Source organism: Pipistrellus hanaki, assembly GCF_964339955.1.
Source record: "Pipistrellus hanaki genome assembly, chromosome: 11".
Taxonomy (NCBI): Eukaryota; Metazoa; Chordata; class Mammalia; order Chiroptera; family Vespertilionidae; genus Pipistrellus; species Pipistrellus hanaki.
Genome location: NC_140513.1, coordinates 24,399,012 through 24,420,392, shown reverse-complemented (window position 1 = coordinate 24,420,392; position 21,381 = coordinate 24,399,012). Strand labels below are relative to the sequence as shown.

General features: G+C 46.9%; 1 protein-coding gene across 5 annotated transcripts in view; it reads left to right on the top strand.

The window, feature by feature from the left end:
• Positions 1–21,381, top strand: part of LOC311630413 (stimulated by retinoic acid gene 6 protein-like) — a 29,081-nt gene that overhangs the window by 6,838 nt on the left and 862 nt on the right. For 2 of the 5 annotated variants that reach the window (XM_084899349.1, XM_084899350.1), the window contains 17 exons: positions 247–322; positions 2,168–2,268; positions 3,118–3,248; positions 4,276–4,396; positions 6,087–6,132; positions 6,884–7,012; positions 7,245–7,331; positions 10,147–10,217; positions 10,929–11,040; positions 13,778–13,931; positions 14,341–14,416; positions 16,467–16,548; positions 16,815–16,863; positions 17,333–17,450; positions 18,489–18,608; positions 19,844–20,007; positions 20,701–20,847. In XM_084899349.1, the coding sequence (XP_084755475.1) occupies positions 247–322; positions 2,168–2,268; positions 3,118–3,248; positions 4,276–4,396; positions 6,087–6,132; positions 6,884–7,012; positions 7,245–7,331; positions 10,147–10,217; positions 10,929–11,040; positions 13,778–13,931; positions 14,341–14,416; positions 16,467–16,548; positions 16,815–16,863; positions 17,333–17,450; positions 18,489–18,608; positions 19,844–20,007; positions 20,701–20,847 (1,784 nt within the window). The remainder of the gene's footprint in view (positions 1–246; positions 323–2,167; positions 2,269–3,117; positions 3,249–4,275; positions 4,397–6,086; positions 6,133–6,883; positions 7,013–7,244; positions 7,332–10,146; positions 10,218–10,928; positions 11,041–13,777; positions 13,932–14,340; positions 14,417–16,466; positions 16,549–16,814; positions 16,864–17,332; positions 17,451–18,488; positions 18,609–19,843; positions 20,008–20,700; positions 20,848–21,381) is intronic. The other 3 variants (XM_084899351.1, XM_084899352.1, XM_084899353.1) reach the window with 2 other exon arrangements.

Sequence of the window (21,381 nt, the reverse complement as noted above, 5' to 3'; positions counted from 1 at the left end):
TCCCTGACTGTGTCATCAAGAAAGGAAGGAGTTAGGCCCAGTGGGCAGGGCAGTTGGGTAGATGATCAGGCTGGAGAAAGAAATCAGGGAAAAAGGTTAATCCACTCAGGGAAGGTACGTCACAGATGAACAGTACTGGCTCTGAGAAAGCAAAATTTAAAAAGATCAGATGATCTTAGTGGACTGCAAGCCAAATGCCCGCAGCAGTGACCGATGATATGAATGTGTTTTTTGGCCGTTTTCCAGGACAAGGCAGTTGAATGGCACCTGTGCTGGCTTGGTGGACATGGAACTCTTTCTCCATTACTCCCTCATCCCATCAGTAAGTAAAGCAGGAGAGGACTGTGGAGGGGACGGAGGAGGAACTGGGCTGCTCCCCTACACAGGCTCCCAAGGGGGCCTGAGGAGGTCAGCAGATTTCTGGACTTGCTCTCCTACGTTACGCACTAAAAACATAGGCAGAAGAAGGCTTTTAAGGGTGTAGAGTCAGAGATCCTGGCTTTTCAGGGAAGCAGTGATGGAGCTGGGTTCTGTTGGGAGATGCAAGAGACAGCATGTCAGGCAGAAGGAAGGGCACTTGCAAAGGCTCTGTGTGTGTGTATGGGTTGGGGGTGGGAGGGAGGATTAGAGTGTGAGTAATTGGGAGGGCTGGTGTGGCTGGAGTGAATTGAGGTGGAGCTATCCAGGGAGGTGGGCAGGGCCAGGCCAGGAGGAGCCCTGTGGGGCTCTGTGCAAAGTTTTGTCTTTATTTTAAGTACAATGGGAAGTAATTAGAGTGTTTCTAGCATGAGGGCGATGTGATCAGATTTATGTTTTGAAATGATCACTCTGGTTGCAATGTTGGGATCATGTTGGAGGCGGGCCAGAAGGTGACAGGAAGACCAGTTAGGAGGTGGTTGTGGGGGTTCAGGTGAGAGGCAATTTTACCTCACCCTAGATGGTGGCGATTAACTCAAGATATTTGGGAGTAAAAGCAATAGGGCTTGGTAATGGATTGGATAGAGAGGTTAAGGAGAGGGCAATGTTGAGGACGACTCCGGTTTCTAACTTGCACAACTGGGAGGATGGTGGTGTCTGCCATTTTCTAGTTAAGGAGCATATGAAGAGGTCTAGGTTTGGGGTGGATGAAGGAATAGGGCAGCGAGGAAAATCACGAATTTCATATAAGATGTACTGGATTCAAGAAGCTTTCAAAAAGAAATGCCAACGGGGGGGGGGGGCGGGGGGGAGGGAGGAGATATATCTACTACTATGTGTAATATTTTAAACAATAAAATAAAATTTTTTAAAAGAGAAAAAAGAAATGCCAACTGTGTAGTTGGAACATTTATGGAACTCAAGGATAAGTCTGGGCTAAAGATGAAGTTTGTGAGTCTCCTGTGTGTTGGTGGTCATGGACATGGATGAGGTTGCTGAGGAAGAGAGGACTGGGTAATAAGAAGAATGGTCCTTGGACTGAACCAGGAGGAATTCCAAATCTCATGGGTGGATAAAGAGTGATCTGACAATGGAGACTGGGACGTAATGGAGAAAGCCCAGGAAAGCATGGAAGACAGGGAAGAATGGCTCTAGGAGGAGAAGGTGGAAGCATGCTGCTGGAAGGTCAAGCCGGAGTTGAGCTTCAAGTTCACATCGTATGAAACAACGAGATAGTAATTAGTGACGTTAGCCAACGCTGTTTCCGTGGAGCGATGGGGGCAGAAGCCAGGCTAGGAGGTTGAAGAGCAAGTGAGAGGTAAAGAAATGGAGTCAGCAAGTGTAGACAAGTCTTAAGAAGTTTCTAGTAGAAAGGAAGAAGAAAGGGCCTCAAATATGTGAGAAAGTGACTGAATCCACAGCGGGGAAAACAAGGGAGGATTTGCACCTGACAGTCATTTTCCCCCTTTTTACAGATAAGGAAACTGAGATTCGGAGACATTAAGTGTCATAACCAGTATATGAGAGAGGCTAGATGTAAGCTCACGTCTGTTCAGGGCAACCCAAAGGAAAGCTCATTACAAAACATTCTGGAAGCTCCAGGGTGTGTGCAGCCACTCAGTGCCCCTGGTGTTTGAACAGAATACACATTCTGAGGGCTCTGCTCACCATGCATGTCCTTCAGAGCTGACACCAAGGCCATGCCCAGGATGGATATTCCCACTGACCCTCTCATCTTTTCCCCCTGTAGCTCCTCATCATTTTGGTCTTGTCCTTTCTCCAAAGACGGGAGCACTGCAAACAGAGAGATGACACTTCTTACCTCCTGGGGAACCACTTTGGAATTATCATGTGAGTAGAGCCAGGGCTGACCACTGCAGCTTCTGGTATCAGTGACTGGGGCCAACACCCATTGTCAGGCCAGGACAACTCCTAGGTCCCCCCCCACTCCACCCAACCTCTGCCTCCCTGTGGTCAGCCTTGCTCCAACCTGAACCAAGCCCTGAGAGTAAGAATTGACTTCCACGCCATTGTATCCTAGCACCCAAGGCTGCCCAGATGTGCTTACTAGGAAAACATCTCAAGGAGACTCAGATCTCTATGGGAAAGGCCTTCCTACAGTCAGCACTATGGCTACACCGGGAAGCAGGAGGGAGAGAGTTCCTGTCCCCAAGGACAGCATGCCTTCTTGTTAGGATGGCACCATGAGTCCTGCGCCAGAAGAGCCCACTGGACCAGGCACTTACATAGATGAAACTCATCCCATTTTGCTTGTTATCATAGCTACTGGTATCCTTGCTTGTATCCTACTAGACAAGGGAAAGAATTTTGTCTTCCTGAGATAAACCAAAAAAACTCATATACTTACATGCATAGCCTATGGACGCAGGACGGGGAAGGGGTGTGTTAGAGGCTGGGTGGAGGGAGTAGAAAGGGGAAAAAAAAGGAGACATCTGTAATGATTCTGTCAGCAATAAAAAATATATATATATTTCAAAGAATTTTGTCTTCCTCACTTCAGTCCCCTAAATCCCTGCCTCGCCCCAGAAGTGGCGCAGAGGGCTCAAGAAAATGTCATTTGAAATGAATAGTCCACTCCCCAATAGTTCATCCCTCAAGGTGGGATTGGGACCTTGGAGATGAATGTGGGATGTCTCAGAGCCACCTTCTGGCCCCATGAACTGTTTCTCTTGTTCACAGACCTCTGGACTTCGTGGGCACCTTTAGCAACCGATGGTCCTACGGAATTGCGTTCGGAGCCACAGCCAATAATGTCATGTTCCTGTTCTCAGAAGGCTCCCAGCTCCTGCGGACCCCGCAGTGGGCCCGAGGTACCAGGACCGCCTCATAACTGCTGGGAGTTTAACCATGGGAATGCTTGCTCTCGGGGCCAGCATGCAGGGGTTCTCTGGGGCCAGAGGGTAAGCTCTGCGAGTGAACTCAGTGTTTTTTCCCAGCCTGCTGCCTGTCCAACATCAGTGCCTGGCCCACAGAGTCTCAAAGCTTGTGTGTGGGGCTTTCTCCTAGGTCTGTGGTCGGTACTTTGTAGCTCTCAAGCCACATGCGGCTCTTTGGCTCCTTGAGGGTGGCTCTTCCACAAAATACCATGGCCTGGGCGAGTCTATTTTGAAGAAGTGGCATTAGAAGAAGTTTAAGTTTAAAAAATGTGGCTCTCAAAAAGAAATTTCAATCGTTGTACTGTTGATATTGGGCTCTGTTGACTAATGAGTTTGCCGACCACTATTCATTCTAGTTAGAGGCAGAGGTTGTTTAGACAGGCTCAGAAAGGAAGTTCTCCACCACCCACCACCCACCCTAAAAAATCTCTCCTGAGCCATGGTCCTGGCTGCCTTCTTACTGTCCATAAGCCCTCAGAGACTTCCTTAAAGAGCAGATCTTCTTTGGCCATTGGTCTGGGGCCTCTTCGTTCTCTATGCCTCATGCTTCCCCTGAAGTGGCAACTTTAATCTACAGGTTCCATATCCCTAATATGACCACTTTTAAACCTCTCTGTCCAACCAGTTTTCTCCCTGTGATTCTTGTTTGTTTGTTCATTTATGTGGTCTGTTTCTGCCCACTGTACGTACTGTGAGCTAATCAAGGGTAGGGAGCAAGTCTTCTCCATCTCAACACTTAGCCCAGGGCCTGGCATGGAAGAGGTACCAGGAGGGTCAGCTGCGTGAATGAATGAAAGACATTCCTGCATTCTTCCTTGTGCTAAGCTGGGGCTCATCCAGTCATCTCCTTGGGTCCTGAGGTCCATGACTGCAAGTCAGCACAACGCCCTTCCCTTCCCTGGGATGGCCCTGAGCCCGTGAGAAGAGGCCCTCACAGCATCTCTGGCCCTGTCTTTCCCAGCCTTTGTGCTTCTGATTGGAGGCTTCGAAGTCGGCCTGTCCCACTTCCCCTTCTTTGCCTGCCTCTCATCGGAGTTCCGGCTGGTCAGCTCCATCCTGGGCTTCCTCTACTCTCTGATCTGGTAAGACAGACTCTGCCTGCCTGCCCTCCCACTATTCCTTAGGCTGTTGCTGAACACTGGACCCAGGGCTGGCGGTGACCTCAGAGCTCTCCTTGGGAGGGTACCTTTGTTCAGAACTTAGGCCCAGGGCAGGTGGAATGACTGGCCCACAGTCCCACTGTCAGCATTCTGTCTGCTTCGGAAGCGGCCATTCATGATTCACAAACTCCCAGTACGCAGAGATGTAGAAAAATTCATTTCCATAAACTGCCGAGGGTCCCCCTGGTGGCAGCAGGAGTCTCGTGTGGATGAGGCTTCCCTGTGCTGTGGCTTCCCTGGAGAAAGTGCATGTGCCTCAGTCTCTCTCCTGTCTCTCCCCACCCCTTTACCAGTCTCTGGCATGTGTGCAGGTTATATAGAACGCCTGCATTTCTTCATGCATCCTCTTACTCATTCAGCAAACTGGACGAGCCAGAGAACATTCTAGAAAACAAGACAAGCCCCTCATGATCACGTGTTCTGGCCGCTTTGGCTACGGGTTTTTCTTCCCCGTGAGGATTATCGTCCCCCACCCGCCCCCTGAGGGACATGTGCTCGCCCTTTGTGGACTGTCGCCTCCACAGCGGGAGCTTCCTGACCCTTTGGGCAGCTCTGAGCCCTCAGCACCAGCCCAGCGCAGACCTGGCCCCAGGGAATGTTTGCTCACTGAACCCCATGGGCAGTTCTGCTCTCTAGTCCCCATAGGCTCATTTCCTCGTCCACAGCTCCTTTATGGGGCCTGCCTCCCTCTTAGCACTTAGAGGGCAGGGGTTCCAGGCCCAGTGTGTTAGGCATGCAGGGGGCTGACAAGTAATTGGCAGGCCAATGGCTGCAATTCCAGAGTGTATAAGTGGCTTGCTTTTTAAAAAAATTACAAGACAAGCCCTAGCTGGTTTGGCTCAGTGTATAGAGTGTTGGCCTGTGGACCGAAAGGCCCCAGGTTCGATTCCAGACCAGGGCACATGCCCAGGTTTCGGGCTCAATCCCCTGTGGGAGGCGTGCAGGAGGAAGCCAATCAGGGATTCTCTCATCATTAATGTTCCTATCTCTCTCTCTCTCCCTCTCTTTTCCTCTCTGAAATCAATTAAAAATATATATATATATATATATATTTTTAAATTACAAGACAGGATATTCAGTGTTAAATGAGGAGGAGAGTCTTAGCCTATGACAGACTCTTTGACCAGAAGAGGACTGGGTGGCAGGATTCACCAGCAGCTTGGACACCATGGGAGTAAGACGGGAGCTTGAACATGACCAGGAATGTGTATTCCGCAGGAGCAAAGCTTTGAGGCTCATTCCTCAGGGCGGTGTTTACAGGCAGTCAGAGCCTCAGCCCTGGGTCCTGGTTCCGGCTCTGGTGTGACTCTGCACAAATCCCTTCCCATCTCTGGGCTTCCGTGTCCCCACCGGAGTGAAGGTGAGGCAGGGGAGATCGCTCAGGCTCTTCCTGCTCTGCCGCTGATGGTTCTGGGATTGTGTCCGAATTGAGGGCATTAGATGGATTTTGTTGCATGTTCTTAGGCACAAGCAGGATGCCTGTTCTGGGTAGGGCACACACGGAGGCCTGGAACCCAGCCCTGTCAGGGAGGTAACTTCAGGCTGGGGGGATCTGGGCTGTTGTCACAGGGGCTATGCTGGCAGTACCCCAAGTCCTGCTTCTCTCCTGCAGGTTTGTTGTCACCATTCTTCACATCACACAGTGTCCCCATGGGCAGGTGAGTCCCCACTGAACTCTGTTCAGAGTATTCATTCCTGTCACCATGGCCAACTTCCTGTGTGACTTTGAACAAGCCTCTGTCATTCTCTGGGCCTCCGATTTTTCCTATGTACAAAAGGGAGTTGGAACCATTCATGATGCTTCCATTGTATAGTATCTTACATTCATCAAGGTACTGCTTCAGAGAGAGATTCTCTCAGTTAATGCCCACAGCAGCCCCTCAAGGTGGGGAAGCTCTCAACAAACCTGCTTTATAGGCGAGGAGTCTGAGGGACATAGAGTAACTCTTAAGAAGCAGCAGATCTGGGCATTGAGACCAGGAATGGCTGAATCTGGGCTAATTTCTTTACTCCTTCACGTAGCCTCAGTTTCCCTGTCTATTAATGGGAGACTGATTCAAGCTGTTCATCTGTTTAGCCCCATACCCCAGGAAAAAGTGCAAGGTGTCCCTCCCTCCCTCCCTCCCTCCCTCTTCTTCTCTTATATTTTCCAAAAGAAGCATTTCACACCTCATTTGAACAAACCCCTTTGTATAAAGTAAAATGGGGTGTTGGACTCATATCCAGGGCTACAGACTCCAAGTCCACTGCTCATTCCAATGATGTGGGGCTGGGGGAGCTGGCATCCAAGCTTTGAGAGAGGGCTTTGGAGGGAGCAGGCTGGGGCAGGCAGGTTCCTGTCCACAGCTTCACCAGTGGCCTGGCCCTGCCCCATCTCGATCCAGTGACCAGTGGTCTGCTTCGTTGCAGTTTTTGGGGAGGTATGAGACCGTCATATTCTACTGGCCCTCGCTGCTGTGCCTGTCCTTCCTGCTGGGCCGATTCCTGTACATGTTCGTCAAGTCTCTGAGGGTCTACCTGGGCTGGGAGCTGCAGACGGTGAGTACTAAGTATAAGCACTGCATGCATCCTAACAGGTTTGGTCTTCACAACAGTCCGTGCGGGAGGTCCTATTATCCCTCTCCCCATTCTGTAGCAGGCACCTTGGACCCAAAGAAGTACTTTGTGTTGCCCAGGATCACGTATCTAGTCTGTGGCAGAGCCAGGAAAGGAACCCAGTTTGGTTGTTGAGACTTTTTCTTAACCACTGTTCTTTTTCTGATTCCTTAAGGCCGTGGTCGGCAAACTGCGGCTCACGAGCCACATGCAGCTCTTTGGCCCCTTGAGTGTGGCTCTTCCGCAAAATACCACAGCCTGGGTGAGTCTATTTTGAAGAAGTGGCATTAAAATAAGTTTAAGTTTAAAAAATATGGCTCTCAAAAGAAATTTCATTTGTTGTACTGTTGATGTTTGGCTCTATTGACTAATGAGTTTGCCGACCACTACTTTAAGGTATGAAGTTAGGCTCTTTATTTGAGACCTTTCTTTTTCTTCATGTAGACATTTACCACTATAAACTTCCCTCTTATAACTGCTTTGGCTGCATTCCATAAGTTGTGGTCTGTTGTAGTTCCATTTTCATTTATTTTTAAGATATTTTTTTATTTCCCTTTTTGATTTTTTTCTTTGGTCAGGAATCTATTATTTAACTTCTATATATTTGTGAATTTTCCAGTTTTCTTTATGTTACTGATGTCTCACTTTATGTCATTGTGTTCAGAAAAGATACTTGATACTTAAACTTGTTAAGGCTTGTTTTGTGGCCTAACCTGGAGACTGGGCCCTGTGCTCTTGAGAAGAATATATATTCTGCTGTTATTGGATGGAATGTTCTGTATGGGTTTATTTGGTCTATTTGTTCCATAGTGCTGTTCAAGTAAGCTGTTTCCTTATTGATTTTCAACAATGTATTGTTGAAAGTGGGGTTTTGAGGTTTTCCTACTATTACTAGGTTGCTGTCTATTTATCACTTCAGTTTTATTAATAATTACTTTATATACTTAGATGCTGTGATGTTGGGTGCATATATCTTTACAATTGTTATATTTTCTTGTGGAATTGACCCCTTTATCATTAAATAATGATTTTTTTTTTGGTCTCTTGTGAAAGTTTTTACTTAAAGACTGTTTCATCTCATGTAAATATAGCCACCTCTGCTCTGTTTTGATTACCACTTGTATGAAGTATCTTTTCCAATCCCTTACTCTCAGCCCGTGTGTGTCCTAAAGCTAAAGTGAGTCCCCTATAGGTAGCATATATTTGTGTGAGTTGGTGGTGTGTTTGTGTTTTTTTATTTTTAGTTCATTCAGCCACTCTATGTCTTTTGACTTGGAGAATTGAATACATTTACATTTGAAGAAATGGGGAGGTAAGGACTTAAAATTGTCATTTTGTTAGTTTTCAGACTGTTTTGTAATTTTTCACTTTTTGCTTTTTTTGTGATGTGATCTGTGTGGGTCTTTTTATTGTGGCATGCTTTGATTCCTTTTTCTTTATCATTTGTTTGTATAAAACAGGTTTTTCTTTGTGATTATATTCAGCTTATATAAAACATCTTACAATTATAACAGTTTATTTTAAGTTGATAACAACTTACTTTAATTGCATAGAAAAGCTCTACACCTTTACTCTTTCCCTCATGGGAGAATTTGCAGGCCAAGGTGAGGGTCTCTCTATGCACTGAGCTGTGCACACCTTGAGGAGGGTGACATTGGTGAAGTGAAAATGTTCTTCTTACCTCCTCAATGCATCTCTTCTCAGAGTTTTTGCTTGACTGGAGTTCTGGAACCTCCCAGTGCACTCATGGGCTTCTACAGAGTTACTCGAATTTGTGGGTATTTGTTAAAATAGGTGTATCAGAGTGGCCTGAGGGCTGGAACCCCCTATTCCTCCATCTCATTGATGTCACTCACCAGTCAGAATTCTAATCAGATCCTTTGTACTCTAACCTAATATCTGCAATATTTAAGATTTCATCTCATAGCATGTAAAATTTACATATTCAACATATATAGAATAGATGAGTACTGTGAAAAGCTAATTATACTTAGAGAAAAATATTATTATTATTATTATTATTATTACTACTATTATTATTGATTTCAGAGAGAAGGGAGATCAAAACTTCGATGATGAGAGAGAATCATTGATTGGCTGCCTCCTGCAGGCCCCCACTGGGATCGAGCCCATAACTGGGGCATGTGCCCTGACTGGGAATCAAAGCGTGACTTTGTGGTTCATAGGTTGACTTTCAACCACTGAGTCACACCGGACAGGCAGAGAAAACATTTTAAAACATATCAGTAAAGCCCTAACCTGTTTGGCTCAGAGGATAGAATGTCAGCCTGCAGACTCAAGGGTCCCAGGTTTGATTCCAGTCAAGGGCATGTACCTTGGTTGCGGACACATCCCCAGTGGGGAATGTGCAGGAGGCAGCTGATTGATGTTTCTCTCACCGATGTTTCTTTCTTTCTTTTTTTAAAATATACTTTATTGACTTTTTACAGAGAGGAAGGGAGAGAGAGAGAGAGCTAGAAACGTAGATGAGAGAGAAACATCGACCAGGTGCCTCTTGCACACCCCCTACTGGGGATATGCCCGCAACCCAGGTACATGCCCTTGACCGGAATCGAACCTGGGACCCTTCAGTCCACAGACCGACACTCCACCACTGAGCCAAACTGGTTTCAGCATCACTGATGTTTCTAACTCTCCATCCCTCACCCTTTCTCTCTGTAAAAAAATTAATAAAATATTAAAAAAAACACATATCAGTAAAGTTTGTTGTTTTTTTAATAAGTAAAAACAATGGCATTTTAAACAGTGTTTTGAACTATGATGGGAAATCACCAAATCTCAGAGAGAAGACTTCCCAGAACAGTGACTGGTGCAGTCCATAAGCAGAGGAGTCAAGGAAGTCAGGCCCCTGGCACTTCATGAAATCAAGTGCCTGGTAAACAGGAGACGGGATCCTGCTCTTCGCTTCATTAAGTGACAGGTGTCTGGGAATGGCTGAATCCAGAAGAGCAAGTGTTACCCAAATTCCCACCCTCTGTGGTGACAGCCCCTCAGAGAGCCCAGCACTCTAACAGGAATTTGCGAGTTAAAGCATATTCCTCTCTCTTTTCTCACAGGAAGAGAAGCCTTTCCTGGAAATTCATCAGGCAGAGCACGTCAAGCAGCTCCTGCGGAAGCCCCCCCTGCAGTAAGCCACGGTTTGATTCGTTCACCAGTGGTGTTCCCACCAACAGTGGGGGTCGGTTGGGGGCGCAATTGGGGCTAAATCTCTAGTAGAGGGCATGCAGTAGGCAGCCAATCAGTGATTGTCTCTCATCATTGATGTTTCTCTCTCTCTCTTCCTCTCTGAAATCAATTAAAAATATATATATTTAAAAGAATTCTGGAGGCTACAATCCATATTGACTCTGGACTGCTCACCATGACACCAAGATCATCCGTTTTTCTGCTTCAGTATTTTAGTGATTTCCATCATAAAGGCTGTCTATGGTCCAGGATAGATTCCAGGGCTCCAATCTGGATCAGCTACTATGTCAGCATTTCAGATGGCAGGCAGGAGAAAAGAAGGAAGGGCTATGGGGCCCCTTCTGCAGTGTTGATTCTATCTAACCACCCTCCCCAAAGTCCCTCACTAATTGCCCTGTAGTTAGTCTTGGTCACTCTTATCGATAAGAGAGGTCAGAAACTCTAGCCTTTCAGTTTGGTGAATTGCTGCACCAGGCAGAACCCAGTCTCTCTTCTTAAGAATAAGGGGAGAATAGGAACGATAGAATCTACCAGTGTTTTTGCTCTTCACTGAAATCTAAGATGAAGAGAGGTAACGAGATTATTTTTAGAAGAATTAGGCATTTGTTTACCAACCACAACCTGTCTTTTCTTGGTGTTTACTCATTAACAGAGAGAAAAAAAAGTCTTGGTTTCAGAGCAGGATATACGAGTGGGACCCCTGCTTTCAGTTCCCAAGCAGAATGATCGGAACCACTGTGTTGGCTTTCATCTGCCTGTATCTCGTAAGTAGATCCGAGCAAATTCTTTTCTACTTTGTAAATGGGGCGGGCTGGAGAGGAGTTGTTCTTAAAAAGCTGGCTCAAAATTCCATCTCTGTAGATTAAGCAATTTTGACTCCAAGGACACTTTTACCCTTGTGGTAAATATTACTAATAAACATAGTCAGATTGTTTATGGAAACTTCAATAGCCAATTCTACATGTAAAGAGCTTGTGAAATGCCATTCCATCCTAACAACAAATAAAAATCTAAATAAACTGGAAAAAAAATCAACAACTCTTTTTAGATCTACAGGAGAAGTGGGATTATGGGGCAAATCATTGCCCCTAAGTTGAAGAGACAGACAGGTACATATAGAGAATCACAACAAAATGGATCAGAAACCCCACAGGAATCAGTGCAGAGGTAGGAAAATCTGAACTGTAATTGACACCAACAATCAATTGGAATTTTGGACATTCATCAACTACTTAATCTACAATAGTAGAATACACTTTTTCTCAAGACTACATGGAAAATTCACCAAGATAGACGAAATTTTGGACCATAAAACACATCTTAACAAATGTAAAAGAATGTAAATTACACAATCTTAACAAATGTAAAAAAGGATATTTAATTCCATCATAAAACACATCTTAACAAATGTAAAAAAATACTTAATTCTTGGATCATAAAACACATCTTAACAAATGTAAAAGAATATTTAATTCCACTGTGGTCTGCCTTCAGACCATAGTGGAATTAAACTAGAAATGAATAACAGAAAGATAACTGGAAAATCCCAAAAGAGTGGAAATTAAACAACATATTTCCAAGTAACTATGGATCAAAGAAAAAAATATCTCAAGAGAAGTTAAAAATAAATTAAAAAATGTAATGAACTAAGTGAAAACACATTTAACAAAATTTGTGGCTGGAGGGGGGGGGGGGCAGCAAAAGCAGTCCTTAGAGGAAAATTTATAACATTGAATGTATATATTAGAAATGAACAAAGATCTACATCCATCTCTAAGCTCCTACCTTAGGAATCTAAAAAGGAAGAGCAAATTAAATACAAAATATGCTGAATAGATATAATAAAAATTAGAGTAGAAACCTATGAAATAAAAAAAAAAAGGAAATTAATAAAGAAAATCAATGAAATCAAAAGCTTGGTCTATGAAACAGTAAAATCAACAAGCCTCTAGCCAGACACAAAAACGGAGAGAGGACACGTTAGAAATGGAAGAGGGAACATCGTTACAGACTCCATGGGCATTAAAAGAATAATAAAGGAGTAGTATGAGCAATTGTGTGCCCCCAAATTTGATAACCTAAGTGAAATGGACTAGTTCCTTGAAAGATACAATCTGCCATACTTACACAAGAAGTGGATGATCTGAATACACCTAAAGTTATTAAAAGACATTGAGTCAGTGAGTAATGGTCTTTAAAACAGAAAGCACCACGCCCAGATGGGCTCACTGGTGAGTTCTATGAGACATTTTTTTCAGCAGAGTTTAGAAAACCAGCTTCATTGAGGTCTTTTATGCTACACTTGCTACTTAAAAATCTTTTCATTTAAATATAAAATAATTGACAAATAATCTCAGTGAATTGAAAATAAAAGTGGATCAGCTTGATGTGCTATATTTTTTTAAAGGGCCCAAAATTGAAATGTCTTCTTTCATTTTGCTATTATTTAACTTTGCTTTCTCAACAAAAAATTTTAAATGTCATAATACAGACTTCAATACTATCCTGTATACATACATACACACACTTTTTTGTTGTTAATTCTCACCTGAGGATATTTTTTCCCATTGATTTATTTTATTTTATTTTATTATTTATTTATTTAATTTTTTTTTTTGAGAGAGAGAAAGAGAGAGGAAGGGAACGGGAGAGAGAAAGAAATATCAATGTAGAGAGACACATTGATTGGTTGACTCCCACCTGTACTCCTACTGGGACCAGGGATTGAACCTGCCATCCAGCTATATGCTCTTGATCAGGAATTGAACCCTTTGGTCCACGGTCCAACACTTTAATGACTGAGCCAAACTGGTTAGGGCTCAATAAATTTTTTATTAAGCACAGAATCAAAACATTCCATGTGGTCAAAGTTATTCAGGGTAAATTGGGTCAAAAGCCAGGTCAAAGTGGAGTGGTAAAAATGGCACGGTGGCATGATGAGGGAGCATGGTGGTGTGATGAGGGAGCAGGGTGGCATGAGGGAGCAGGGTGGCATGAGGGAGCATGGTGGCATGATGAGGGAGCAGGGTGGCATGAGGGAGCAGGGTGGCATGATGAGGGAGCAGGGTGGTATGATGACAGGATGATAGGGGTGAGCAACATGGCATGTGTATAGGAAACAGTACCTTCTTCACTTCAGTTATCACAAAGATGCAAGAAGGGGAGCAATGAAATATGACTGGAATTGTCCCCAAGGTCACCCCTTACTCCACATTAGGCATTTATCTCGCTCTGGTTTAATTCAAGTTTGAAGAGTTCTTTTAAGCCCTGTGGGACCTTGTCTCCTACGCTGAAAGGTGAAACACAGAGTTTACGGTGTTTCCCGCCTAACAAGGAAGCCACAATCCCATTCATCTCAGAGCCAGTGTCCAGAGTCTATTTCAGATGAGTGAAATTCAAAGAGTTTTGACCTCAAAACCAAAGAGAGACCCATCGTTATTCACATACTGGGCAAAAGCTGGAGTGGAGTGAGACCTTGAAGCATTTGCTCTGTGTCCCCAGTTCATTGTCATTGAGTTCTGCATGTTCGTGTATGTGAGAGATGCGCTGGATGTGTTTGAAGGCGAGTTAGAGAGCTACATTGCCTCTGTGAACCAGACTGGGACCCTGACCCCAGTCATCCTGCAGGTGAAGGAGCTGATAAGAATCTCCAAAGGTAAAGCCAGCCTTGCACAAGGTTGCCCTTTAATTGGAGGTGGGTCACCCTCTCCCCTCAGCATCCCCCAAAAGTGGCAATTAGAAGTTCAATGAAGTTTACTAGCATGGAAGCTCCCTCAAATGTATATATGCCATAATTTTCTCTTCCCATTATTCATGGGATTGAGAATATGAATACCAAAGGAGAGGATTGTGCAGGAAATAAAGTGTTTCAAGGGTATGTGTGGCTAAAAATGAAACAGAAATATATAAGCACAATTGCATGTACACAAGAAGTGTGTTAAAGGAAGTATAATATATTTACCCAGACCTTCCTGATGTGAGTTTCTGCATTTTGAAAATGAAATGCACATGAACTGTTTCTGGTTCATCTTCAGAGGGCTCTCCTATCATCTTTTCTGTTTCAGGAGCCTGGGTGGTTACCATTTTGCCTGCCTCCCTCACTTGTGTAAGCTATCTGTTCCACATTTTGGCTTGTTACAGGTAAGAGGGCTCAGAGTGTTGTTTGTGTGTTTCCAGCCAGGAAAGCATCTGATAGAATTTTCTAAGCAGTGCCAACAGTGACCGGGAGTGGAACCAGGAGTGTGTGCAAGGTCCAGGGACAACCACATCTATTGTTAGTAAATACACAAACCAAAACTATTGACTTGAGCTTCTTTTGTGATTTGGACATTGTGCTAGAATCTTCAGTTTCACCACAGTCCTGAGGGGTGCTTTCATCTCCATGTTTATAGCTGAGAAAGCTGAGACTCAACAAAATATCTTACCCAAGCAAGCAATGGCTGATCCTATCTTCCGACCCCAGACCTTGATATTTCCTGTACACTTTGGAAACTCTCTTGGGTGTCAGACCTGTCCTGCTCTCCAGGACTCATTGCACTGGGCTACCAGCAGATGAATGTGGCTCAAGAAGACATCAGGGGAAATTGGGTCAAGGGGACCAGGGACCAAGGACCGCCGTCAGTGCAGGAGCAGGGGATGGCCTTCAGTACTAGCTAGGCACTTGCATGCAGATGGCAGTTGAATGCAGATAGCTCTGGCCTCTCTGTCTCTCAGCCTTTGTCTTTGCTTCTCTCTGTCTCTCTTTCTGTCTCAGTCTCTAACTCATACTCACAGGAAGCTCAAGGCCAATCTCCCCCACCACCTCCAAATATTCTGCCTTTGCAACCTCACCATCTGGCTGCCCGCAGGGTGAGTCTCTTGCCAACGGCATCCAAAAGAAAGACTCTCCAGGCACATTATTCTCCCTGGACCCTGTGGGCGGACTGGACACTGATGTTGTCCTCTGTCCCGACTGATGAGGGGACATGTCTGTTCCTTCCATGCTTAGCCTTCAAGTGGTTGGCACATTTTCACTGAGGCATTTGGTCCCGACCAGGGACAACTGCTGTGCAGAGCAGGCTGCATGGACATGGGCTGAGGGCAACTGAGGGCCCAGGGAAGAGAAGTCTGTGTGCCGGGAAGGCCTTGTTCCTGCCCCGGCTGGCTCCCCTCCCTTACCTGTCACCCAGGAGTGCTGATCCCTGCCCTGCTTCCATCGTAGGTGATGGAGCAGAGGGAATAATGGACAAGAAAGCACCCTACAACCTGGGAAATGTTGTGCCAGTATTTTTATTTTTTTTAGAATTATTCCAATTTACAAGCTATTTTTTTTTTAAGTTACAAAAAAAGTATTCAGTGTAAAGTAACTCTTCCATTCAGACCTCAGTTTATTGCCCCTGAGCTAAACATGGTTTGTATTTCTGGTTGCACACTCTGCTCCAGTGCTGCCAGACAGAAACACAGGTGCCATCTTTAATTTTCTAGTAGACACTATTAAGAAAGCACAAAGGAAGGTGCAAATGATTTAACGAAGTGCTTACCCTAACATAACCCAAACACCATCACTTCCCCATGTAATACATGTACAAACTATTAATGAGATGTTTACACTCTCTATTTCATACCAAGTTTTCCCAATTCATTGGTCACGAAAGGACAAAACCACCTGGGAAATGCTGGAGATAGAATGTTAGGGAAAAAGCAGGACCCAGATGTGAATTTGGACCGTGAACTTGACTCTGACAATCTAATCTTTATGCAAAGGTCCCGGCCCGAGACTAGCATCTGGGAAAACATGCGGTGATTTCTTGGGGTGGTGGCCCCCTTTTCGTTTCCCTTTATGTTGTTATAAGTTGGGAGTATCATTAAAAATGGCCTCCTGTTTTTATCTGGCTTAAAGTATTATTACATAAATGATTTATAGTCACTATAGAAAAAATACAAAAAACAGAGCAAAATGAAGAAAATAAAAGCCTTATACACAGTTTCAAATATCGTCATGCAGACTAGGTAACTGTATATTATTTTAATAAAATGTATTAAACTTAAGATTGTTAAGGCTAATCAGAACCATCGCATGAACTATGGTCAATAGTAGGGGCTAAGCTGCCCACCATCTCCTTCCACAGGCCCTTCTGTTTGTACCTGTTGAGCTCTACCTGCATGAGGAGTTGTGGTTACGAACATTACTAATTTCCCGCCTTTTCTCTAGAAAGCACGTGAAGAGGCTGTGGGCAGGAAACAAACACTTTCTCCCTCTGAAGTTCCACAGCCCTTCCTCCTCAGGGAGCGTGGTGAGTCTGCGGAGACCTGCCTCCTGCACCTCGGACAGGGCAGCGTGGTGAGGGGGTCCCTGGGTGGCGGTCAGAGACCTCGGTTCTGGGATGCTCTGCTGCTGGGTGATGGGACAGTCATTCTCATCATGGGGTTCCACAGCTGTGAAATAAGGACAGTCAACTGTCTCAGTGGGTTGGTGGATGAATCTCCAGTGAGACAGGGATGTGTCCAAGGTGATCAAGGTTTTCTCCCCTCTGGGACCCGTTTTCTTTTTAAATCCCAGGCGGCCATTGCAAGGTACTCTGGCTGGCAAATAGCCTACATTTTGTGGGGTAAGTGCCATCATGTGACCCATTCAATTCAACACACATTACCTGGGCACCTGCAGAGCCTGGAGGGTGGGTAGGGAGGAGAGAGGTGAGGGCAGATGCAGCCCAGCTCCTGCCTTTGAGGGACCTTCGAAAAGGAGGGAGAATCTCACAGTCGTATGGATCATCATCCCCACCTGTCCTGAGCCCACAGGCTGTGTATGCCAAAGGCGGGGGTCATCCAGAGGAGGAGGTGACTCCACACCCTGGGCAGGGCCTGAGTGCATCCCAATGGAGTTGACATTTGAACCACACCTGGCAGGGTGAGCAGAAGGTCAACAGGAAGAAACATGAGGGCATGCCAGGCAGAAGAAATAGCACCAACAAACGTGCCAGGACCTTTGGTGGCAGGATGGATCAGGGCTGCGGACGGGGACACAAGTGACTGGGTCACGAAGGGCCTTGAGTGACCACCGGCTCCCTCGGCCCACAGGCTACCTTGTTATCCACGTGTTGCAGAGCCTGTGTGGCCTGGTGATCATGTACAGCCTGGTGCTGCCCATCATCCACAACCAGGGCCTGGAGGTGCTCCGAGGACTGGGCATCGGGATGTAAGTGCTCGGGGGGCTTCCTGGCATTGCCCAGGCCTGGGAGCTGGTGAGACCTCGCAGCTGCTGTTCAAAATGCCCCTCTCCTGCTGAGCTCCCACCACTCCCTGGGGCTTCGCGCTTAGGTCTGATCAAAGCATGGGCCAAAAGAGCAACAACACACCGCAATAGGAACCTTACAATTTACAAAATATTGCCACTCGTTATTCAACGGGGTTCGTCCAGTGGTGTCTGTGACAGATACGCCTATGTCCATTCTGTAGCTGGGGGGATTCAGAGGTGAGGAGGTGACGTGAGAGAGAGGACAGTGGAGTGGAAGGAGAGAGGGAATCTGTGCTTGGGTCTTGAATCTCTGAGCCTCCGTTTCCCCAATGGAAGATAAAAGTGAATGCTGACGTTGAGAATTCACTATGCGCTTTTTCTCCTAAGAAATCTTTGAGGTTGGGCCTTATTTAGCTCCCTCTTTTTTCAGATGAGGAAACAAAGTCACAGGGATGTGAAGCAACTTGTCCACTGACAGGGAAGAGGCAAGCCTGAGAGCCTAGCAATCTTAAACCAAAGCCTCGTTTAGCCCCAGCCTCACACTGCCGCTCCGGGGGTGCAAACACAGGCTGTGTGGTGCTCCCTGGAGACCACCTGCTTGGAGCTCCTTGCCTCCGTACTCACCTGGAGACGCCCAGGAGTCTGGGTCAGAGCCTGCTCTGTCCACTCACATGGCCTTCATAAGCCCCATTCCTCTCCTTGATTCCCATGCTCTTAATACACTCATCCCAGTCGCCATGCCCCTGGGTCCTAAAGATCTGGTCTAGAGCTGGAACTCCGACCATGTGGCTTTGAGAAAGTTATCACCTCTTTGGGAGCCTCCGTTTTCTCACTGCAGAATGGACGTGGAATCTCTGCAGGCATAAAGCACAGAGCTCATTGCCTCTGCTGATCTGGCGGGCTGGTGGCACCTCACTGGGCACTTACCACTGGGCATTTGAGAAGGGCTGGAGAAGCGTGGACAAGGCCACCTCCGGATGGTCTCACCCTGTGTTTCAGCCTCACCATATCCATCGTCCTGGGCCTCATGATCCTGCAGGTATGCATCGCTGGCAGCTTCTTCCTGCAACCCAAGATGAGCACAGCTGACAAGCAGAAGCCCTTGGCACTCAACAACAGGTGAGGGCAAGGAAGGGAATGGTGGTTATAGGACTTTGGTCTCGGCGATCTCTTATTCCTCCCTCCTCACCGCTGGCAGGTTTGTGGGCAAACTCGACACTCGCTCATAGCGTGAGGAGCTGTGGTCGAGGAGCGGACTCTGGAGCCAGACTCTCTGGTTCCAAATCTCGGCTCCATCCCTTATGAGCTGTGTGACCTTGCATGACCTTGTTAACCTTCCATGAATATCAATAATTCTGCATTGGTGAGGATGAAATAATGTGTTCAGATATGAGCTAGAACAATAGTGCTGGCCAGTGGTAATCCTTTCTCATTTATTTATTCAAGGCCATTCACGATGTAGGAAATGGCATGGGCACTGAGCATAAAGAGAGAGCCCCACAGGACCTGTCTGTGAGAAGCTCAGGGTCCACTGGTACAGTAGACTCCAGACAGAGGGCGTGAAGGATCACAAGAGAAACAGGAGTAATGAGGACAGGCAGAGAGGTGGAGGAGAGGCAGCGTGGTGGTTAATTCCACTGTAGGGGGGACGTTGGAGCTGAGGTTGATAGGATGGTGGGACGCCTACAGGTAGAGCTGAGGAGAGGGCATGGCTGGCATCGCCCACTGCACAAGGAAGGCAGGAAGCCATGGAAGGGCAGGATGTGTCAGTAGAACAGGAAGAATCAAACGTGATGGCCATGCAGTGGCCCTGGGTGGTGAGGGGAGGGAGGGGGCTCAATGTGCCAATGCGAGAAAGGCCCGTTTCGAGGACGGCCCCGAAATTCAGTATGCAAAGTTTGCACTGCCACAGGCAGCAGGAGACCCCATGGTCAAATGGTCATTTGGGAAATTTTATCTGGAGAACTCGGAGCAGTCCCAGCTGGGGGCAGGTCGCTGTTGCAACAAACAACAGGAAAGTCACAGCCTCTGTGTAACCACACAACAAGCTGCGGCCACAAGAGGTTTCTCATTGTTCAGGAAACCTCAGAACCCAAGGATGCCATCAGACACTGCAGCCGCAACTAGCATTCGCCCTGCCCTGTGCTCAGAGCCCTCTACGGTACAGCTGAGCCAGTGCTGGGCGGTGCAGACAGTCAGCTTGGACAGTCAGCTCACACGTACAGCACAAGGTCACGCAGCTCGCAGCCCGGAAATGTAGGAGTCGGCCAATGGGCTGGGGCCCCTGAGCCCACTTGCCTGGCCAGCTTCTCACGCTAAAACGGTGCCGCCCCTCCACCTGCTTCCATTCGCAGGAAAATGTTCCACAACTTCAGCTACTTCCTGTTCTTCTACAACGTGCTGCTGGGCCTGGGCGCCTGCCTCTCCAGGCTTCTCATCAGCTGCATCCTGGGCACGTGGCTGATCGCCCGCATCGACAGGACCATCATGCAGAAGGGCTACGAGGGAGCGGACATGGGTAAGTGGCCAGCTCCACCTCCCACCCTCACCCCCAAACCCCCACAGCCACCTGTTGGGGAAGGGCTGGACTCGTACCTTTGTAGAAGCCACCCAGGGTTCATGCCTCACTTCTGCTCAGAGCTTATCTTCCCAGGGAGGCTATAAAGCTGAGTAGAAAAACAAAACAAAACCCAAAACATTCAGCCCAATGAGGAGAAGGAATGCAGGCTATGGAGTATCTGCACAGCGGACACAGCTTTGCGGTATAAGGGCAGGCAGTGGGAGGTAGCACAATTCTAATGGTTAGGAGGCCAGTTGTGACTGCATGGCTCTGAACATTTTGAGAAAGGGCCCATCCCAGAATTACTGGTGGTGCTATTTGGAAACTTACTCAGATAAGAAATTGGTCTGCCCGGTTGAAATAATCAAAACCATTTCTGTAGAGCAAAAAACAGTTTTGTTCTCTTTCTGGCCCGTGTCTGTTCATTAAAGGTGCCCAAGCTCCTCTGAGCTTCAAGTTCCACATTAAATGGACGGATTGGAATGTGATCTGTAAGGGCCCTTTCGGCTCTTCATGCCCAGTTTTCTATATTCTCAGCAAAGACACGGGCACCATTTAGGAGCACAGTGATGCTGCAGTTATGTCATAAAAAGCACCCACCGGGCCACCCTGAGATGCACCCCAGGGCCTGACCTGCCTTCTGGGTTTCAGGGTTCAGGGCATGGGCTGGCATGCTCTACGTGGACCATTATCACACCCACCCCGTGCTCGTCAGCTTCTGCCACATCCTGCTCAGAGGCCTGAGGGAGAGGCAGCTGCAGCAGGCCCTCAGCTATGGGCACCTGTATCAGCCAGCAGGTGAGTCTCCTGTGTGAGCCTTCCCTGTGCTTGGACACCAGGAAGCAAGTGCCTAAGGGTTTTCTGGGGTCCCTGAGATGCCTCAGGTTTCCCTTTCTGCCTTTCTTCCTCCACACTCCATGCCCCGGGACATCCACTCAGGAGGTCAGGAGGGTTACCCCTAGTCAGCCTGGCTGTGGGACCCCTGAGGCCTTATGTCCTTGTCCTTCTAGCTGGCTGCTCCCTGTTCTGCTGAGCTCCCCCCCCCAATTTGTTTGGGACCCCATACATATCCCAGCCTTCAGCCAGATGCCCTCCAAGAGGGCATTTAGCCACCAACTCCTGCCCCTCAAGACTCTATACTGTCTACTCCCACCTCTTCCACCTTATTTATTCCTCTGCTCTGCCTTCTGCTGGGAAGCCCTAGGCAATCTTGTCTGATCGGCACCGACCTGAACTGTGCTCATCACTGTTCCCAGCCCTGCGCTTACCCAGTCTGTGAGATAAATGCATCCTTCTGCTCACCCTCATGTCCCTTCACGCCTGCTCCAGCTC